This window comes from Lineus longissimus, chromosome 10 (genome assembly GCF_910592395.1).
Source record: "Lineus longissimus chromosome 10, tnLinLong1.2, whole genome shotgun sequence".
NCBI classification, from domain to species: Eukaryota; Metazoa; Nemertea; class Pilidiophora; order Heteronemertea; family Lineidae; genus Lineus; species Lineus longissimus.
In genome coordinates this window covers 18777-36697 of record NC_088317.1, presented here as the reverse complement: position 1 = coordinate 36697, position 17921 = coordinate 18777, and the positions used below count along the sequence as shown (strand labels likewise).

Sequence of the window (17921 nt, the reverse complement as noted above, 5' to 3'; positions counted from 1 at the left end):
CGGAACTTCAGGAAAATTGCCAGAACATTTGGGTGTGCCTCGTTTATCAATGTTCTTAAAAGTTATGGCATAACGTTGAAAATACTGTAGTTTTTCATTCTGTATTCAGAGTAACCGTCCACTGTTAAGTTTTAGGTGAGTTAAAGGCTATTTACTGGTTGTTTTAATGGTATTCTGGAGTTTAACTGTGTCAAAATTACCTATAGGCCTACTAGCTTAAGCCGAGGCCTACTCGCGAACTCGGTAGTCGGACTGTTGACGTCGCATGCCCACTATCAGACCATAGCCAAGGGTCTACTCGGTGGTTTGACTGTTGACGTCGTAGGCCTACTGCGTGTGTGTAAGAATTTATCGTACCTTTATACATTGTAGTATAGTAGTAGGTGCCATGGCCTGATAGTGATTGGTGTAAGCTTAGTTGCCATTTCAGTTAAACCTGGTACTGTGGCACATCGGGCAGGGCAGCATATTAATACTGTTGACTTTTGCTGAAGAAGAAGTGATTGCCATTATTATTGGAATTTCCTAAGGGCAAGACTACTTTTGTCTCGTTGATTCATGACACTATAATACCTTTTTAGCTCCTCCAGGCACCACTGCTCACCCTGCTGAATAGACAAGATGTAGATCTATTCTAACATTCTCAGCAAGCTGAGCAACAAGGCCGGGTGAATTAACTGAAACAATGCTTGAATGAGTGACAATGTCTGACAACTAACGTTAATTTGGCATGTTTCAAAACAAACTTCTCTCGCTTGGCATCCTGGACTCCCTAAGCTTACATAGGAAGCCATGGTGGTTCTCGATTGAACCAAACAGACACAATTGCTTTGTCGGTAATTTGGAGGAGAGAGGGAGTTTTTGTTTTTATTGGAAATGACCTTGCAAAAAAAAATAGGGACTAAACAGGTTTGGCTGAAATGCTGAGCATGGCACAAAGTGGCAGAAGAGGGGAGGATGTAGTCAAGGTCCTAATGAGAGACAGATTTTACTTGTAGATTTTGCTGTTATATTATTTCCTGGCCTGATGGAATTCTGCTTTGTGCTGACAACCAACTACCTTCATATATGACTCCATCATAGTCAAGTTTATGTTGGAGAGTCCTGGTGGGTGGTTTGGACAATTCAAAATAAAGCATCGACACAGGTCTAATCAAGGTCTACAAGGTATGTTAGTATTGAAGGTGTACATGTATGCCGAGTGTATTTACCATACCATCAATAAATAAATTGGTCGACAGTTGTTCTCAAGACCCTTGGTGCTGCCCTGAACAATGACTAATGTGCAATCGAGAAGACCTCTGTAATGTTGCCTGCTACTTGGAATAGTTGTGAACATATTTCCTCATGTTTTGTACAGTTATTCATTTTGACATGTCATACAACCTGGCATATTTGCTTGGTACGTGTTCTCAATAAATGCTAGATGGTCTGATCTGATTTGCCCTCAGACATCAGGCCAAGCTTTCGTTGATATACTTGATATCCAGGAAGGGAGTGACACTGGCATATACCTTCTGGTCACAATCATAATTCCTATTGCATTATTGTCAACCAGTGGTTCATAACAAGTTGCTATCTTTTGTTAGAATTCGGAATGATAAGTAGGTCAAGTCGCTTATTCTTGACTAAGCGACGAAACGCTGTATATGAGATCAATGTGTGTGGTTTGTGGCCTTCTTGATCATGAAAAGGATGTTCTTTAATTGGCTCAGGAGTGCACTCTAATCCTATTATGTAGTGGTGAGAAATAAACATGGGAATAGACATCAACCTGAAACCCTTGTTCAGCCACATTCCAACCTCAATCATCATCATCATCGCCATGTCGAAGATCATTGTAGTGACAGAAATTGCATGTGGTATGCATGCTTGACATTGCTCTCTGCCCTGTTCTTCAAAACAGCATTCTTTCACTCTGTCACACAGTTGACTTGTACAGGAATCCACACTGCCTACCATTTTGTTGACAGAGAGTTCTCAATAACTCCCATGAGCAAGGAACAATAGCACAACTTCTCCTGGGGCAAAGCTTGGATGTGGACTTATGATAATAGTGTAACAATCAAGTGTTGGTATGATATCACACACTACTTGCACTGCCGTGTAAAATGCCTATGAGTTTCAGTTACACAATACACATACATTTTTCTGTCCCTCTTTAGTGAAGCTGTACATGACCCCTTAATGTGCGGGAGTGATCATTTTAAACATACACCTGGGTATTTTCACCTGATGTTTTTTACTAATACCCTGGTGCTCAAATAATTCATGAAAAATAACCTGATCTGGCTGACAATCTGCCTTTCCAAATCATTTTCCCAATCCTACTAAAAACCTTGCATTCATGTGCTGCTGTTTTCAAATTTGATTGAAGATCGATCGGACATGTTTGAATGATTGAGTGTGTGTGACATGTGAACTGTTCAGGGCACTTCATGGATTGTGACGAGGGGTGGGGAGCGTGGAGATCACACGGCACACAGCTCAGAGTATCAAAACATGAAAACAACATTTGCCAAATGTACTGTTCTGCTCTTCAAAGGGTAAAATCAGATTCTGGGTGTGACCAGACATGAGCTCAATGTAAGAGAATATTGCCAAGTTATTTTCTTCTGTGTTCTTTATGCTAGAGTCCAGTTTCTAGTTGGCAGCTTCAGTGCTTATGATAGGTTTTTTAATCTAGGTGATGTACCTAGGATGTGATGTACCTAGGATGTGATGTACCTAGGATGTGATGTACCTAGGATGTGATGTACCTAGGATGTGATGTACCTAGGATGTGATGTACCTAGGATGTGAGTTATACCGTTTCTTTGGTTATTCGACCTCAGTCATGTCAGTGGGGCCTCGTGCAAGGCACTTTTGTGTTGAGGTCTTGGGCGTTGACATGGGCAATACAACTGTTTCTTGGCTCAGTGAAGCACATGCCTCAAGGTGCATTGCATCCACATCATTAGATTAATCTGCTTTGCTTTTATCCCAATTTATTGTGAATATGAAGTATCACCCGCCATAAAAGTTACTCGCTTAATATGCGTGACATTATCCGTAATCCATGCCAGTCATCCAAAACAATGCTTACACATTGGATTAGCAATTGTTTGGTGCCAATGTCATGAATGTCGTGAAGGTGATTGCCAATCATTCAATCGGTGGGCACAGTGACCTGTCATGAACGAATGGCATGGATCGGTGTCTCACATGCATATTTCAGGACACTGTTATCTCAGCTTCAATGCGCAAATCTTCTTTGTAACTTGTATCACTCGGCCAAAATGCTTGTATAAAGTTGAACAAGGAAATGTTGTTGCTGCAGCAAGTGCTTTAGGCTGAAGGGCTGTTCTGAGTGACACAAAGATCTCAGTTTTCATATTGATTGCAGGTCAGTGCAATCATTGACCTGGATGTTTTTTTCCCGATTGTATTCTGACAATCCTTGATGAGCACAATGAAACTTTTGGAGATAGTAACTAAGTAAGATCAAGATGGACATTCTTACTCCAGCCCAGTGGTAGTACCACCAGCCATGTTTATAGCATGTCTTCTGTTGTTGTGCTTATAGAGTATTGAAAGTCACCTGCATTCTTGGGTCGGGTAGGACTAAAACTCTTATTGATTATTAAACTCACAATCAATCAATCTGGGTTCATGAATTATGAACACTGCCTGCATTGCCTGCACAGCAATAGTGTTGTACATGCAGCATGGCTTGTGCTGGAAAATTCAACATGAACAGGTGGGCATGACCCAGAGTTGACTACACAACTACTTTCTCACTGAGCAGGGAAACGTGTTTCTTGAGATTAGTTTTCCATTACATTTTGTTTTTGTCCTGATCTATGACTCCAGACAGAGGCCCTGTGCCCTTTCCACATGATCAAGGGAAGTGATAACAATGCATGGTGCACATTTTGGTGATGTTGGCCATATTCTTTGTGGAAAAACTTGAACCAAACTTGTATTATGGCTTGTGGTAGTAAAAGTGGTGCAGCAATCCAACTCCTGTTACATCCTTGTGTTGTATGTTTGCACGCAACCAGATACTTCAACTACTAGGGGGTTAAAACCATATTGATAACAGTGGATGGGGAATCTTTCTAGGAGAGGAATGGTACCAAGATCACCTGATTTAGGTCAGTATTTTGTGTTTTGGAGCCTATTTTGCGAAGTACAGACAGGCTTCATTCGCGCATAGGAAAAATCGTACTGTGCCAGTAAATTGAACTTAGCAAGTAGGTGGATTAAATGTTAGGTAATAATACTGAACTAGATAATGTCGGCAGGGTTCCTAGTGACCATTTGCAACAGTAAAGGTCGTGTTAGCATGGCCAGGCCTCAGCACACCACCGAGATGTTTGTAACCTACAACAGAAGTGTTTGGTTTTTCTGCATTGAACCTGGCCAAGGGACTCCAACCTTGCTTCACAAAAACGTCTCTACAACAAAAACTACTAAACAGAATCCGTCGATCTTGGTATCTTTCTTCTTCTAGGAAGCTTCCTCATCCACTGGTTTCAATGGTTTTAACCCCCTGGTTGTGAAAGTGTCCCGTTGCGTTTTATCTGGACCACCCTGTAGAGGTGGTGGATGACCACTGATGTTAATTGAGAATGGCCTTTGCAGAGGAGGTTGCTTCTCTGGAGTATGGAAAAACCTCTTGCCTGATTACCAAGTTCGAGCAGAAGCCTAGCAGACACTAACTTTAAAACTTTGAAGTGGTTTCAGTCATTTTGAAACAACTTGGTTCTGATCTTGGTTTACTTGCCTATATGGATTGAACAGTGGATAAAGGCTTGACAATTAGCATTCCTGGTTACACATGGAGAGAGGGTTGAATGAAGCCTATTAGGCTGTCATGTAGTGTATGAGAGGCTGGCTGTGAACTCAAATGCAGTTGTTTGACTCCCTGATCTCTTCTAACACTACCTATCTAACTTATCGTCATCAGTTCTTTACACCTTTTGCATTACGGTATAGTTGTTGTTGTTTTCTAACAATTTATTCTTCCAAGCATCAACCTCATGAATGGTTTTCTTTTATCTCTTCAGATCAACTGAAAGTCACAACATGCCTTTACTGTGATATTGAAGTACCTGCAACACAACCATGGTCATTCTAACCAAGGTAAGTTTAAACTATGACATTGGGACTGCATGATGCATACCAAATATCAAAACTCAATGAAGTCTTTTTTATTCCAAATATTTTCATCAAAGATCAAAATGACAATCTGGATAGGCTTTTTTAAAAACCATATTTTGGTGATTGTTTTCATGAAATGTCATCCATGCACAACTGCCTTGCCAGCACCATCTCGTAGTGTCAGTCACATACCTAGGTTTTTCCTCTGGACCTGCTCTACCTCTGAGAGGTGGAGTATGTTGAAAATCACTGGTTATGTCAGTGTGGCTTTCAGACTGAAGCGATTAATTGTGGTAGAAATGTATTGTACGGGATGTGGACAGGCCCACAGGCTATAGTTCCCTGTTAATCAAACCTGTTGTTGACTCTGGCTCAAAATATGAAAACAGTTCTCACAGAGTGAAAGTCTGTTGTAATGTTACAAGATATAAGAGACGTGTGGTTAGTTTTTGTGACAATGAGGTAAGGTGATAGGGATTTTTGCTGCACTGTCCCTATGCAATGCCTCCTATAATAAATCCATATAAAAATCCAATAAAATAAATTGAAGTTTTTGAAAGATTCAATCAGGAAATCTGGATTATGAATAACCGGTATGGAATATCATATTTTACTGTGTGATAATGAGCATGCAAGAGTTCAAAGTTTTTACATTGAAATGCCTTGCATTGTTAAGTTCATTATTGTGTGAAATACCAAATGGTTCAATACATTTATCAGCATACAGCCATTGTGAGTGTATGTATGTGGCATATTGCATTTGTATTGGAGAATAAAGCCGCGTGTGTACTTGGCTGTAGAAACTCATGGCAGTATAGGGAACTATTGTCACAATGTGGATCAGTCAGCCTATTCATCGTGTGCAGAGGCCCACACCCTATCAGCCTAGTCATTCAGATCAATCTATTAGGAATTGAAAGAATGCTAGGGACAATGACTGTGATGTCCCTCTTTTGAGTGACAGTTAACGACTTGCAGAAGAGGGTCTCAATCAGTCAATGTTAGATTACTGTGAAATCCTTTCTAAGAGGCTAGTGATCAGGCCTATGAGTTGCATATAAATCATAGGCTTGATCAATACACCAGTATTGGGGAGAAATGCTGGTGTCCAGATTCTAATTCCTGATATCTATATGTCAACTTCTGAATGGAAAACTGATCATGTCGACCATAAACTGAGTATATTTTCGCAAGAAAAGTTGTTTTTCGACGGTTTGTGACCCATCACTCCAGATTAGGCGAGTTTTTTTATACCTTGTTTCGCGAACCCGTCGTTTACAAAAATGACCAAGAAAAATTAGAACAATTTTTTGTAGGCTTCTTAATCTCAGTGAACCTGCCTGTGAATGCAGTATCTGTAGAATAGAAGTCAGTGATGTATCCAAGCTCTGTCTCAGTGTGGATCAGGCTGTCCGGCCATGTTTGAATGCATATGCAGTATCTGTAGAAGTCAGTGATGTATCCAAGCTCTGTCTTAGTGTGTGTCAGTCTGTCCGGCCATGTTTGAATGCAGTATCTGTAGAAGTCAGTGATGTATCCAAGCTCTGTCTTAGTGTGTGTCAGTCTGTCCGGCCACTTTTGAAAACAGTATCTGTAGAAGTCCGTGACGTATCCAAGCTCTGTCTTTATAGTGTGTGTCAGCCTGTCCGGCAACTTTTGAATGCAGTATCTGTAGAAGTCAGTGACGTATCAAAGCTCTGTCTTAGTGTGGGTCAGTCTGTCCGGCCACTTTTGAATGCAGTATATGTAGAAGTCAGTGACGTATCCAAGCTCCGTCTTAGTGTGTGTCAGGCTGTCCGGCAACTTTTGAATGCAGTATCTGTAGAAGTCAGTGATGTATCCAAGCTCCGTCTTAGTGTGTGTCAGGCTGTCCGGCAACTTTTGAATGCAGTATCTGTAGAAGTCAGTGACGTATCCAAGCTCTGTCTTAGTGTAGGTCAGTCTGTCCGGCCACTTTTGAATGTAGTATCTGTAGATAGAAGTCAGTGACGTATCAAAGCCAAGTTTGGTATATGGATGCACAGGCATCAGTAAAAGGTGTAAACCTGTGGATTTGCCCCAAATGTGACCCTAACCCTTACCCTCTTTTCGGCCCATCTAGGGTACTCACGGAATGATGAATGTGGCATGCTCTCTCAAGCTTATTCCATCTCCTATGTCTATTTGCAGGGTGACTACATCTGGATTGAATCGGATAAGAAAGGAGGCGAATTTGACGTGTCGCTCGGTGCGTGTGTCAAATTCTCCGATTCCGGTCAGATCCAGGTCATTGATGACGAAGGCAAGGTATGGTTGTCTAAGACTGAATATGGTTCCTCTTCTGAAGCTCACTACATGTATTACTGTGAGAAAAGACCAGTGAACATCCTTGGGACCGCTTGGCTGACTTCACAGCAGTCCTTTGCACCAACTGGGGGAAACAGTGGACATTGTTCAGGACAGTCACAGACATGACAGATGATGCTGGTCAGCCTCAACAAAACTTATTACAAAAACCCACTGCTAGTGGTAAATGTTTTCTTTTTCTAATCAACATTGAGAGTAAGCCTACAAGAAGACCACCCTGCTGCTATTGGTATCTAGGAGACCATTGGCAGTGTAACAATGATTGTGCATCATGTAAGCATTCCTCTGTTTCAGGAACAATGGTTAAAACCAGGCACCAAGATCAAGCACATGCATCCCACGTCAGCCCAGGGCGTGGAGGACATGATCACTCTGGGAGATCTACATGAGGCTGGAATCTTACGTAATCTCTACACAAGATACAAAGATAACCTCATTTATGTGAGTACCTGTGACTAGTTTGGGAGAAACTTGATAATCATGGAGATTATGAACCATGCATGAATCATACTGACGGCATTCTTGAGAATTGTCACTTCATCTGTGGAATCCACCATGTGATTGTAGCTGTTTCATCTTTTCATCTTGTCCACATTCCACTAAGATCCTGTTGCCTTCCCTTCAGACATACACTGGTTCTATCCTGGTGGCAGTAAACCCTTACCAGGTGCTGCCCATCTACACATCAGACCAGATCAAGGCTTACAAGGACAGGAAGATTGGAGAACTACCACCACATATATTTGCAATCTCAGACAACTCGTATTATAATATGAAGCGTTATGGTAATGACCAGTGCATAATCATCAGGTAAGCATGCATGAAGCATATTAGTGAAGCAGCAAGGTCTGTTCATACTGAGGATGGAATCGTGTGGATGTCTCGCTCTATTATTGGAAAATGGATAGAGATTATTGTAAACTTGTGTGGAGTAAAAGTAAAGAAGCTTGGTTATTTTATGTTTCCAATGAACTTAACTCCTCCTGTGCAACTGAAATTCAATGGTCGTGTCCATTAGATTTGAAATATTTGTACAGTTCATGCTTGACAGCACATTTTGGAAGATCATAATTTTAAGAAATGTTCTAGGTTTGAATACTTGCTGGATCGACCAATTCAGCTATCCTTTGAATCCTGAGTGTACAGTCATAGAGTGGCTGTGCTCTGAACAAATGATTGTTCCATGATAATCCAGATCATCTTATTGATGGGTGGATTAAAGGATTATAACTCCACTAAAACTGACATCAGGTGGTCATGTGTATTTATGGTTGTTTGACTTTCCACTGGGACTGCACTGTGCAGAAGTAAAACTTCCTTGTTTCCTCTTTTGTGATGTCATGATGAATTAATGAAAAACCAAACAAACTGTTTCATCAACAACTAGCTTTGGAGTAAATGTTGTGATAAATGCTTAATGCTATGTTATATTGTATGTGTGGTTGTTTCAGTGGTGAATCTGGAGCTGGTAAAACCGAAAGTACCAAGCTGATCCTGCAGTTTCTGGCAGCCATTAGTGGACAACATTCCTGGATAGAACAACAGATCTTAGAAGCTAACCCAATCATGGAAGGTATACTCATGTCTTGCCAAGCTATGTGCTATTTGCGACCAGGGCTCCAGTGGGTGTCTTTAAACTTAGATCAAATATCTCTGGTTTGCAACTGTTAAATATCAATATTGCAAGAGAACATGCCAATTGGTGTCTTTTGTCATTGACTATAATTGTGAAATTTGTTATTTTCCAGCCTTTGGCAATGCAAAGACTATACGTAATGATAACTCTAGTAGATTTGGTAAATACATCGACATTCACTTCAATCAGAATGGCTCCATAGAGGGTGCTAAGATTGAACAGTACTTATTGGAAAAGTCTCGTATCGTTAGTCAGGCGCGTGATGAGAGAAACTACCACATCTTCTACTGCATGTTGGCGGGAATGACACGCGATGAGAAGAATAAACTTGATGTGAAGGATGCGTCACAGTATAACTATCTCATCCAGGTAAGGGGAGACCATTGATTGCATGTGATTCACTTGAGTGCAGCTGGGAGCAGGGAGACAAATCTCATCCAGGTAAGGCGAGACCATTGATTGCATGTGATTCACTTGAGTGCAGCTGGGAGCAGGGAGACAAATCTCATCCAGGTAAGGCGAGACCATTGATTGCATGTGATTCACTTGAGTGCAGCTGGGAGCAGGGAGACAAATCTCATCCAGGTAAGGCGAGACCATTGCTTGCATGTGATTCACTTGAGTGCAGCTGGGAGCAGGGAGACAAATCTCATCCAGGTAAGGCGAGACCATTGATTGCATGTGATTCACTTGAGTGCAGCTGGGAGCAGGGAGACAAATCTCATCCAGGTAAGGCGAGACCATTGATTGCATGTGATTCACTTGAGTGCAGCTGGGAGCAGGGAGACAAGTTTGGTTGGGTGGGTTGACCAGGGACACACAGTGTTTATGTTGTTGAAACCTATGGCCTCCAAGTTGCTTTACTGCTCCACCAACTGTTAGTTTTCTTAACCCAAACCAATTACCGTTTATTTCCTTCACTTGTAGGGTCGGGAGATCACAGTTGATGGCCGCGATGATGCAAAGGAGTTTGCTGACATCAGGTCTGCGATGAAGGTGCTCATGTTCACAGACGCTGAAGTTTGGGAGATCCTCAAGATCCTTTCTGCTTTGTTACATATGGGCAATGTGAGATACAGTGGTAAGTCTGGTGCACACACTAATATCTTAGAATATTTGTTTTGAACACTGTACTAGGTGTTGATCATTTACTCCAGGTGACAGCTCTTCCTCAGGATCACTCCTGGAAAGTTGTTTCTGTTCAACTGAAAAAGCAATTGGAATGTTTGTGTTCAGACTCACTCAGTTCGTAAAGATTTTGCAATATATGCCACTTCATCTTTCCAGCCACTGTAATTGACAACTTGGATGCAACTGTAGTGAATGATAAAAATGAAGTGAAACGAGCAGCGAATCTCTTGGGTGTGCAAACGGATGATCTCATTGAGGCCTTGACAACAAAGACAATATTTACTCGGGGTGATTCTGTCACATCGACCCTAAGTGCCAATAATTCTCTTGACGTGAGGGATGCATTTGTCAAGGGCGTGTATGGGCGCATGTTTGTGTGGATTGTGGATAAGATTAACACTGCCATCTATAAACCCAAGAAGGAATCAAAGAAAACAAGGAAATCAATTGGTGTCTTGGATATATTTGGTTTTGAGAACTTTGATAAGAACAGGTATGTTTGCTAAAGGTACTCTGAAAAGCAAGACCACATCTGCCTATACTTGTATTGTATTATGGTCCCGAAACATAATTCCATAACCTGGTATGAGACAATCTGCTCACGGTCAGGTGGCACAAGACTGTAGTGAAGGCCTGATTGCGGCTGTGGGATGTCTTTGACCAGTTACCATTTGTACAGATGTAAAATGCTTGAACACGACTAGGAAATCAAGAAGTGTTTGTGATGACCTCAAACAACAGCAGGATGTTGGTGTGATTTAGTTCTATGTGCTTGCATCTCTCCATTGATATGAGACGGGTTAGTGATCCTTTCATCTCTCGTCTCCTTTCAGTTTTGAACAACTGTGCATTAATTATGCAAATGAGAACCTGCAACAGTTCTTTGTGCGCCACATCTTCAAGATTGAGCAGGAGGAATACAATAACGAGGCGATCAGCTGGCGCCATATCGAGTTCATTGACAATCAGGAAGCGCTTGATCTCATCGCGGTCAAACCAATGAACGTCATGGCTCTCATCGATGAAGAGAGTCGCTTCCCGAGGGTCAGTTGACTTCTAGTGTTTCCTGTGGTGTAATGGATATCGAGTGTGGTGTAATGGATATCCAGTGTGGTGTAATGGATATCCAGTGTGGTGTAATGGATATCTAGTGTTTCCTCTAATATAATGATATCCATACTTTGTCATTTACTCCTGACTTTGGACCTATTGCTCAATCAGATGTACAAGGGCCTCTAGTATCAAGTCATGTCAGAACCTATTGCTCAATTAGATGTAAATTATAGTTGCAAGGGCCTCTGGTATCAAGTCATGTCAGAAGGGTGATCACCAGATGCACACTGTCAACTCGTCCCCTTGGCATAGGTTACGTTGAAAAACAAAACGTGTTGAAAACACACAACAAAGCTGTCCGACTGGTCAATTATAGATCCTCAACCAATGTGTTTGTTTATTTCAGGGTACTGACCAGACCATGCTGGGTAAGATGCACTCCCAGCACATCAGCAACAGGAACTACCTTAAGCCTAAGGCTGACATCAACATGTCCTTTGGTCTCAACCACTTTGCAGGAGTCGTATTCTACGATGTGAATGGCTTCCTGGAGAAGAATCGTGACACATTCAGCGGTGACCTGATCCAGTTGATTCAGACGTCTAAGAACAAGTATCTTGTGAGCCTGTTCATGCAGGATCTGTCCATGGTGAGGGTTGTTTTAAGTCTTTTTCAAATTTTCTATTGAAAATAGTGAAAAAAGTGATTGATAATCCTAAGCAGATTTGGAAGTCCCAGAATTTGCCACTTTGGTTTTAAATGGAGCATTTAATTGATGAACATTTGGCCAAAATAATCATTGTGAGATTTAATGCTTGCTTCCTGACAGTATTCAACAAGCTGAGCTGTGGTATCATCCTGATTTAGATATATTTACCCTAGCTACGTTCAAAGCACCTCAGGCTCACTCTTACAGAATATGTTATGCTCAATTTCCAGGGATCGGAGACGAGGAAAAGAGCTCCTACGCTGAGTGCACAGTTCAAGAAGTCTTTAGATTCCTTAATGAGAACCTTGGGGAACTGCCAGCCTTTCTTTGTCAGGTGTATCAAGCCAAACGAGTTCAAGAAACCTCAGGTATTTATCATACTATCTTAGTATTGTGTCTCGGTGGCTGTGATTTTGGCTTTGAAAATTTTTTTCAGAATTTTGAACTTATGAAAAAGTTCAACAATTTTGGCGTGAAAACCTAATCATGCATTTTCTCCCCAGATTTTCAATTTCACTAACGCGACCACCCAACGACCAGTCAACCTCGGTCCCATGAGTGGTCGTGTTACCAGGGTTCCACAATATATGATTTGATGCAGTTGCCTCTTACTATGTAAATGCCTGTCTGGCCTTCTATTCGTAGACATGCTAAGCGAGATGATTTGTTCATGTTGCAGTTATCTAACCCTAACCTTTACTACTGTTAGAAGCGAGATGATTTGTTCATGTTGCAGTTATCTAACCCTAACCTTTACTACTGTTAGAAGCGAGATGATTTGTTCATGTTGCAGTTATCTAACCCTAACCTTTACTACTGTTAGAAGAAATACAAAAATCTGGCGCCATTTCTCACTTCAGTTATTTGACCGCGAGCTCTGCTGTAAACAGCTCCGTTACTCGGGCATGATGGAAACAATCCGCATCAGACGCGCTGGATATCCCATCAGGCACTACTTCACTGACTTCGTCGACCGCTATCGCATCTTGACGACAGGTATCCCGCCATCCCATAAGTGTGAGCCCAAGGCAGCATCCCTGAAGATCTGTCAGGCGGTCCTCAAGAGCAATGAGTTTCAGATGGGAAAGACAAAGGTTTTTCTCAAGGTAATTTCCAAGTTTCACCAGTATGTTTCTGAGGTGCGCTTTTGGTTGAGGCCTTTCTTGTAGGGTATATAGAATAGTAATAGTACTTCATTCAAACAAAAATGTGGAGAGCCAGTTTCCCCAGAAACGGCACGACACTTCATCCAATCTAATCTAGCAAGAGGGCATGGTGCTTTTAGTGTCGACGTGCTTGCATTCTCATCAACTAAAAGAAAAGGTGATTTGGGGAATGTATTGCAGTCTCCATCCTGGTGTGTTATCCACTTGAAATGGCTGATTTCAGGATGCCCAAGATGCCTACCTGGAGTCTGAGAGAGAACGTGTCCTGACCGGCCGCATTGTGGTTATCCAAAAGTTCATCCGAGGCTGGCAATGTCGTAAGCGCTTCCTGAAGATGAAGAAGGACAGTGTGACGATCCAGGCGTTCTGGCGTGGCTGTGCCCAGAGGAAGAGATACAAGGCGGTAAATATCCACCCATCTAAGGTTGCTTCCCCATTTGTGCCGTCTGACTGGAACATATTAACCCTCGGGAAAGATGGTATCACCTTCTCCCTAAGTGTTGCAGTGAGAATCAGTCATGTGCAGAATCTGGCCATCTTATACAGCTAATGAAGGTATCACCTTCTCCCTAAGTGTTGCAGTGAGAATCAGTCATGTGCAGAGTCTGGTCATCTTATACAGCTAATGAAGGTATCACCTTCTCCCTAAGTGTTGCAGTGAGAATCAGTCATGTGCAGAGTCTGGCCATCTTATACAGCTAATGATGGTATCACCTTCTCCCTAAGTGTTGCAGTGAGAATCAGTCATGTGCAGAGTCTGGCCATCTTATACAGCTAATGAAATGGAGAATGTTGTTCTCCTGAACCTGTATGCCATTGGTATAGTCTCCCTGGTAAATGTGATCTACTGTTAGGTTACTTGTGTTGTACTAATATACATGGAATCCAACCAGAACTTTGCTTATATTTGAGGAGAATCGTTTCTGTTGCAGATGAGACAAGGTTACATGAGACTTCAGGCCGTGTTCCGGTCTCGAATCCTGACACACCGCTTTATGACCCTGCGCACGAAGATCATCAACTTCCAGCGCTACTGTCGTGGCTACCTAGCCCGCAGGAACTACACACGGCGCCTGCAGAGTGCCATCAAGATCCAGGCTTCAGTGAGGATGTTGATCGCCAAGAAGAAGTACAGGTATCTGAGGATTGAGGTACGTTGTCTCTTGCTGATAGTTTGCATGAGGCCTTCACTCGAGTTCACTTACTAAAACTAGCAAAGATGGAGTGTTCTCGCTAATGTGATCGAGATAAATCGAAGATCTTCAAAAAGTTTTCAAATAGAACTCATCAAAAACAATGATGAGCCATCTAATGCATGATTTATTTGATGAACAGCATCGGCGTAAGATGGAAGCTGAGCGTCTTCGTCAAGAAGAGGAGGAGAAACTGCGCCGCCAGATGAACGCCAAGAAGGCCAAGCAAGAAGCCGAGCGCAAGCACAAGGAGCGTCTCGCCTTAATCGAGAAGGACCAGCGGGATATGGAAGCAAAACAGCGGCAGGAATCAGAGATCAAGAAAACGCAGATTGAGAATGCTGAGAGGAAGCGCAACGAGCCAATCGATGATTCCAAAATGGTCGAGGAAATGTTTGGTTTCATTGACGAACAGACTGCGACTGGAGAAGGTAAGTCTCTTGCAGTGCTATTCCTTCTCACGGATGTTTAGGCTTTACTCAAAAAAGGCATCATTTGGTGAGATAAACCACTATATCAATGATTTTCTCTAGTTTCTGGTATAATTTCCAGTGGGAAATGGTCACAGTTTGAGTGAGAAAGTTCAAGAGTTTTCTCAATTCAATCATTTAGAAGTTCTCTGCATTCCATGAGACAGTAACTCTCTGTCTATCCAGGTGCCGCGCCCACAGCTTTTAAAGACTTGGAAGCCGGCAGACAGAAAGCCATACAAGAGAATGGCTGGGCGGTCTCTGAAATGTCACTCCCTGTGCCAGAAGAAGATGAAGATATCTCCGAGTACAAGTTTGCAAAGTTTGCGGCAACCTATTTCCAGGGGAGCAACGCCACTCATACTTACGTCAGGCGTACATTGAAACAACCATTGCTGCCTCTGAAGAATGAGGGAGATCAGTTGGTAAGGCTCTCTTAGACTCTTTCACCCACCATTCACCATCATGTCTCCCTAAGTTGAACATTTAAAAGTTTGGATTTTACGGTCTGATATTAATTGCGGTAGAGGATGTCATCCAACTTCCCACTTTAACCCAGATCTATCCTGAAACTTTTCAGTGGAAATCAGATGAGCTTCTCATTCAGCGCGACAAGCTGAGCATTTGTGGCCAGTGGCTGTTGATGCTGAATGGAGTATGGCAAGTGAGACAGAGACCTGCCTAATGTCTTATAGCTGCTTTTCTACAATCAATCTGCGTTAAAATGTTTCTATTGATCTTTAGGCTGCCCTTGCTGTGTGGGTAACGATCCTGAGATTCATGGGTGATCTCCCTGAGCCCAAGTACCACACCTCCATGGCCGAGTCGAGGGACACCACCCCGGTTATGACCAAGATCTATTCCACCCTGGGACGCAGGTTCAACAAGAAGGATATTGAGGATGCGATCAGGATGGGAGATGAAATGGTAAGGTCCCTTGAACTATGATATGTACATGACATGGTCAGATAGTGGAAAGTTGCTGCATTCTGCTCGTTGGAAGAGTACAATAGTTCAGAGCAAGTAACAAAGTCTTGTTACGAGTTTGACAGTCAAGTTCATGAAATACCGGTAGTCATTTGGGACAGCTTGGCTAACTGAAGAATTAGATGACAGCATGGTTAGTCCACGAGCTGTAATACTGGCCGGCAGTGCTGCATGTACTTGTATAGAAATATGAGCCATTTCTTACCAATATGACCAAGCAAGTGCTCTCTACTAATAAAACCATCAATTTAACCCTTTCAGTTACAGGTATGTATTTACAATGGATTAGGGACTCTCACTGTTTTTGGTTTACCAACAATGAATATTTGTTAGATGTAGACAGCTCACTGGGAATTTTGTTCCTCTTGGATCAAGAATTTCCATGTAAATTGTTTGAATAATATCCATTTATGGTGGGTTGTTTTTGATCTTTTTGCACTGTTGGTTGCAACAAACATTCCTGCTTCCGAATACAAACATTTCTTTTTTCAAGAAAGGCTGCTTGGTTTTTCTGGTGGATATGCAAAGTTTCAGTTTCTCTGGGGGAAGCTTGGAAGGGTGAGAGGATCGGTAGAACTGGGGGTGGGGGAAGCTTGGAAGGGTGAGAGGATCGGTAGAACTGGGGGTGGGGGAAGCTTGGAAGGGTGAGAGGATCGGTAGAACTGGGGGTGGGGGAAGCTTGGAAGGGTGAGATGATCGGTAGAACTGGGGGTGGGGGAAGCTTGGAAGGGTGAGAGGATCGGTAGAACTGGGGATGGGGGAAGCTTGGAAGGGTGAGAGGATCGGTAGAACTGGGGGTGGGGGAAGCTTGGAAGGGTGAGAGGATCGGTAGAACTGGGGGTGGGGGAAGCTTGGAAGGGTGAGATGATCGGTAGAACTGGGGGTGGGGGAAGCTTGGAAGGGTGAGAGGATCGGTAGAACTGGGGGTGGGGGAAGCTTGGAAGGGTGAGAGGATCGGTAGAACTGGGGATGGGGGAAGCTTGGAAGGGTGAGAGGATCGGTAGAACTGGGGGTGGGGGAAGCTTGGAAGGGTGAGAGGATCGGTAGAGCTGGGGGTGGGGGAAGCTTGGAAGGGTGAGAGGATCGGTAGAACTGGGGGTGTATTTGTTCTAATGACCACTATATACACCAGTCTGAAATATGCAGCTTGGTCACTATATGTGCTAAATGGACATGACCATGAGGAGATAAAGGTCCTCATACGAAAAATGGTAACGTATTACAAAAGAGGATTTCACTGGCATTTATCGTCAAGATTTCAGTTCTCTTATCAAGTAATGTCTATCTCTGCATCATCCAATGACCAAGTTGCTACAATGGAAACTGCACAAATATCGGTCACACCAATATCACTAGGTATTTCCCCCTCTTGATTTAAAGGATGTGTGTCTTGGTGTCAAAATGGCTGAAAACCAACAAATTGTCTTTAAAAGATCCCAATCATGGGAGGAGGGCTCCTACAGGGTAAATTCAACTGTGGAATTCCTCTCTAACTTGACATGGATGTTGTGATGAAATACCCCTCCCCAGCTCATACATATAATGATATTACACATGAGTCCAGTGATGTGACTGCCTCGCAGGAGGGCTAACCATAGCAGTGCACGTTTTGTTGACATAACAATTGTCGGGCCTATTCAGAAGTGAAGAAGGCCTGTGTTGTAAATAACAATTCCTCCCCCAATAAATGAGAAGAACCTCTAAGTGATTGTGTGGAAGTTGTTAGACCTTCATGCCAATGTTTCCATCCTGCTCCCACTTGCAGTCGTTTAGCCCACCACATCCATTCAAACGGTCCCACTCATGGGAGGAAGGCTCCTCAAGGGTAATGTGACCATGGCATTCTCCCCTGCATTTCTTCACCCAATGATATGATAACACCATTGACCACTGTCTACTGTGAGCCTTAAACAACCTGTGAGAGTTTGCTTGTCTGACAGTATTTGTTGGCTCTGTGTTCATAAACATTCCTGTGTGAGTTTATTACCTAATTACTAAACATGTGTGAATAGAGTAGAACTTTGACTGTTTGTATTTAGATACCATTTTCAATGAAACTTTGAAGTCGAATGTTGAAGAAGAATT

At 42.6% G+C, this 17921-nt stretch overlaps 1 protein-coding gene across 4 annotated transcripts in view; it reads left to right on the top strand.

Moving 5' to 3' along the window:
- The window catches only part of LOC135495057 (myosin-VIIa-like), a 35476-nt gene continuing 17555 nt past the window's right edge, over positions 1-17921 (top strand). For all 4 annotated transcript variants that reach the window (XM_064783465.1, XM_064783464.1, XM_064783467.1 and 1 more), the window contains exons 1-18: positions 1-135; positions 5052-5127; positions 7315-7431; positions 7786-7932; positions 8117-8301; positions 8943-9064; positions 9240-9496; positions 10055-10208; positions 10415-10751; positions 11092-11302; positions 11718-11960; positions 12251-12388; positions 12881-13126; positions 13410-13589; positions 14119-14337; positions 14522-14810; positions 15036-15274; positions 15594-15776. In XM_064783465.1, coding sequence (XP_064639535.1) covers positions 5110-5127; positions 7315-7431; positions 7786-7932; positions 8117-8301; positions 8943-9064; positions 9240-9496; positions 10055-10208; positions 10415-10751; positions 11092-11302; positions 11718-11960; positions 12251-12388; positions 12881-13126; positions 13410-13589; positions 14119-14337; positions 14522-14810; positions 15036-15274; positions 15594-15776 — 3285 coding nt within the window. In that variant the 5' untranslated portion in view covers positions 1-135; positions 5052-5109. The remainder of the gene's footprint in view (positions 136-5051; positions 5128-7314; positions 7432-7785; positions 7933-8116; positions 8302-8942; positions 9065-9239; positions 9497-10054; positions 10209-10414; positions 10752-11091; positions 11303-11717; positions 11961-12250; positions 12389-12880; positions 13127-13409; positions 13590-14118; positions 14338-14521; positions 14811-15035; positions 15275-15593; positions 15777-17921) is intronic.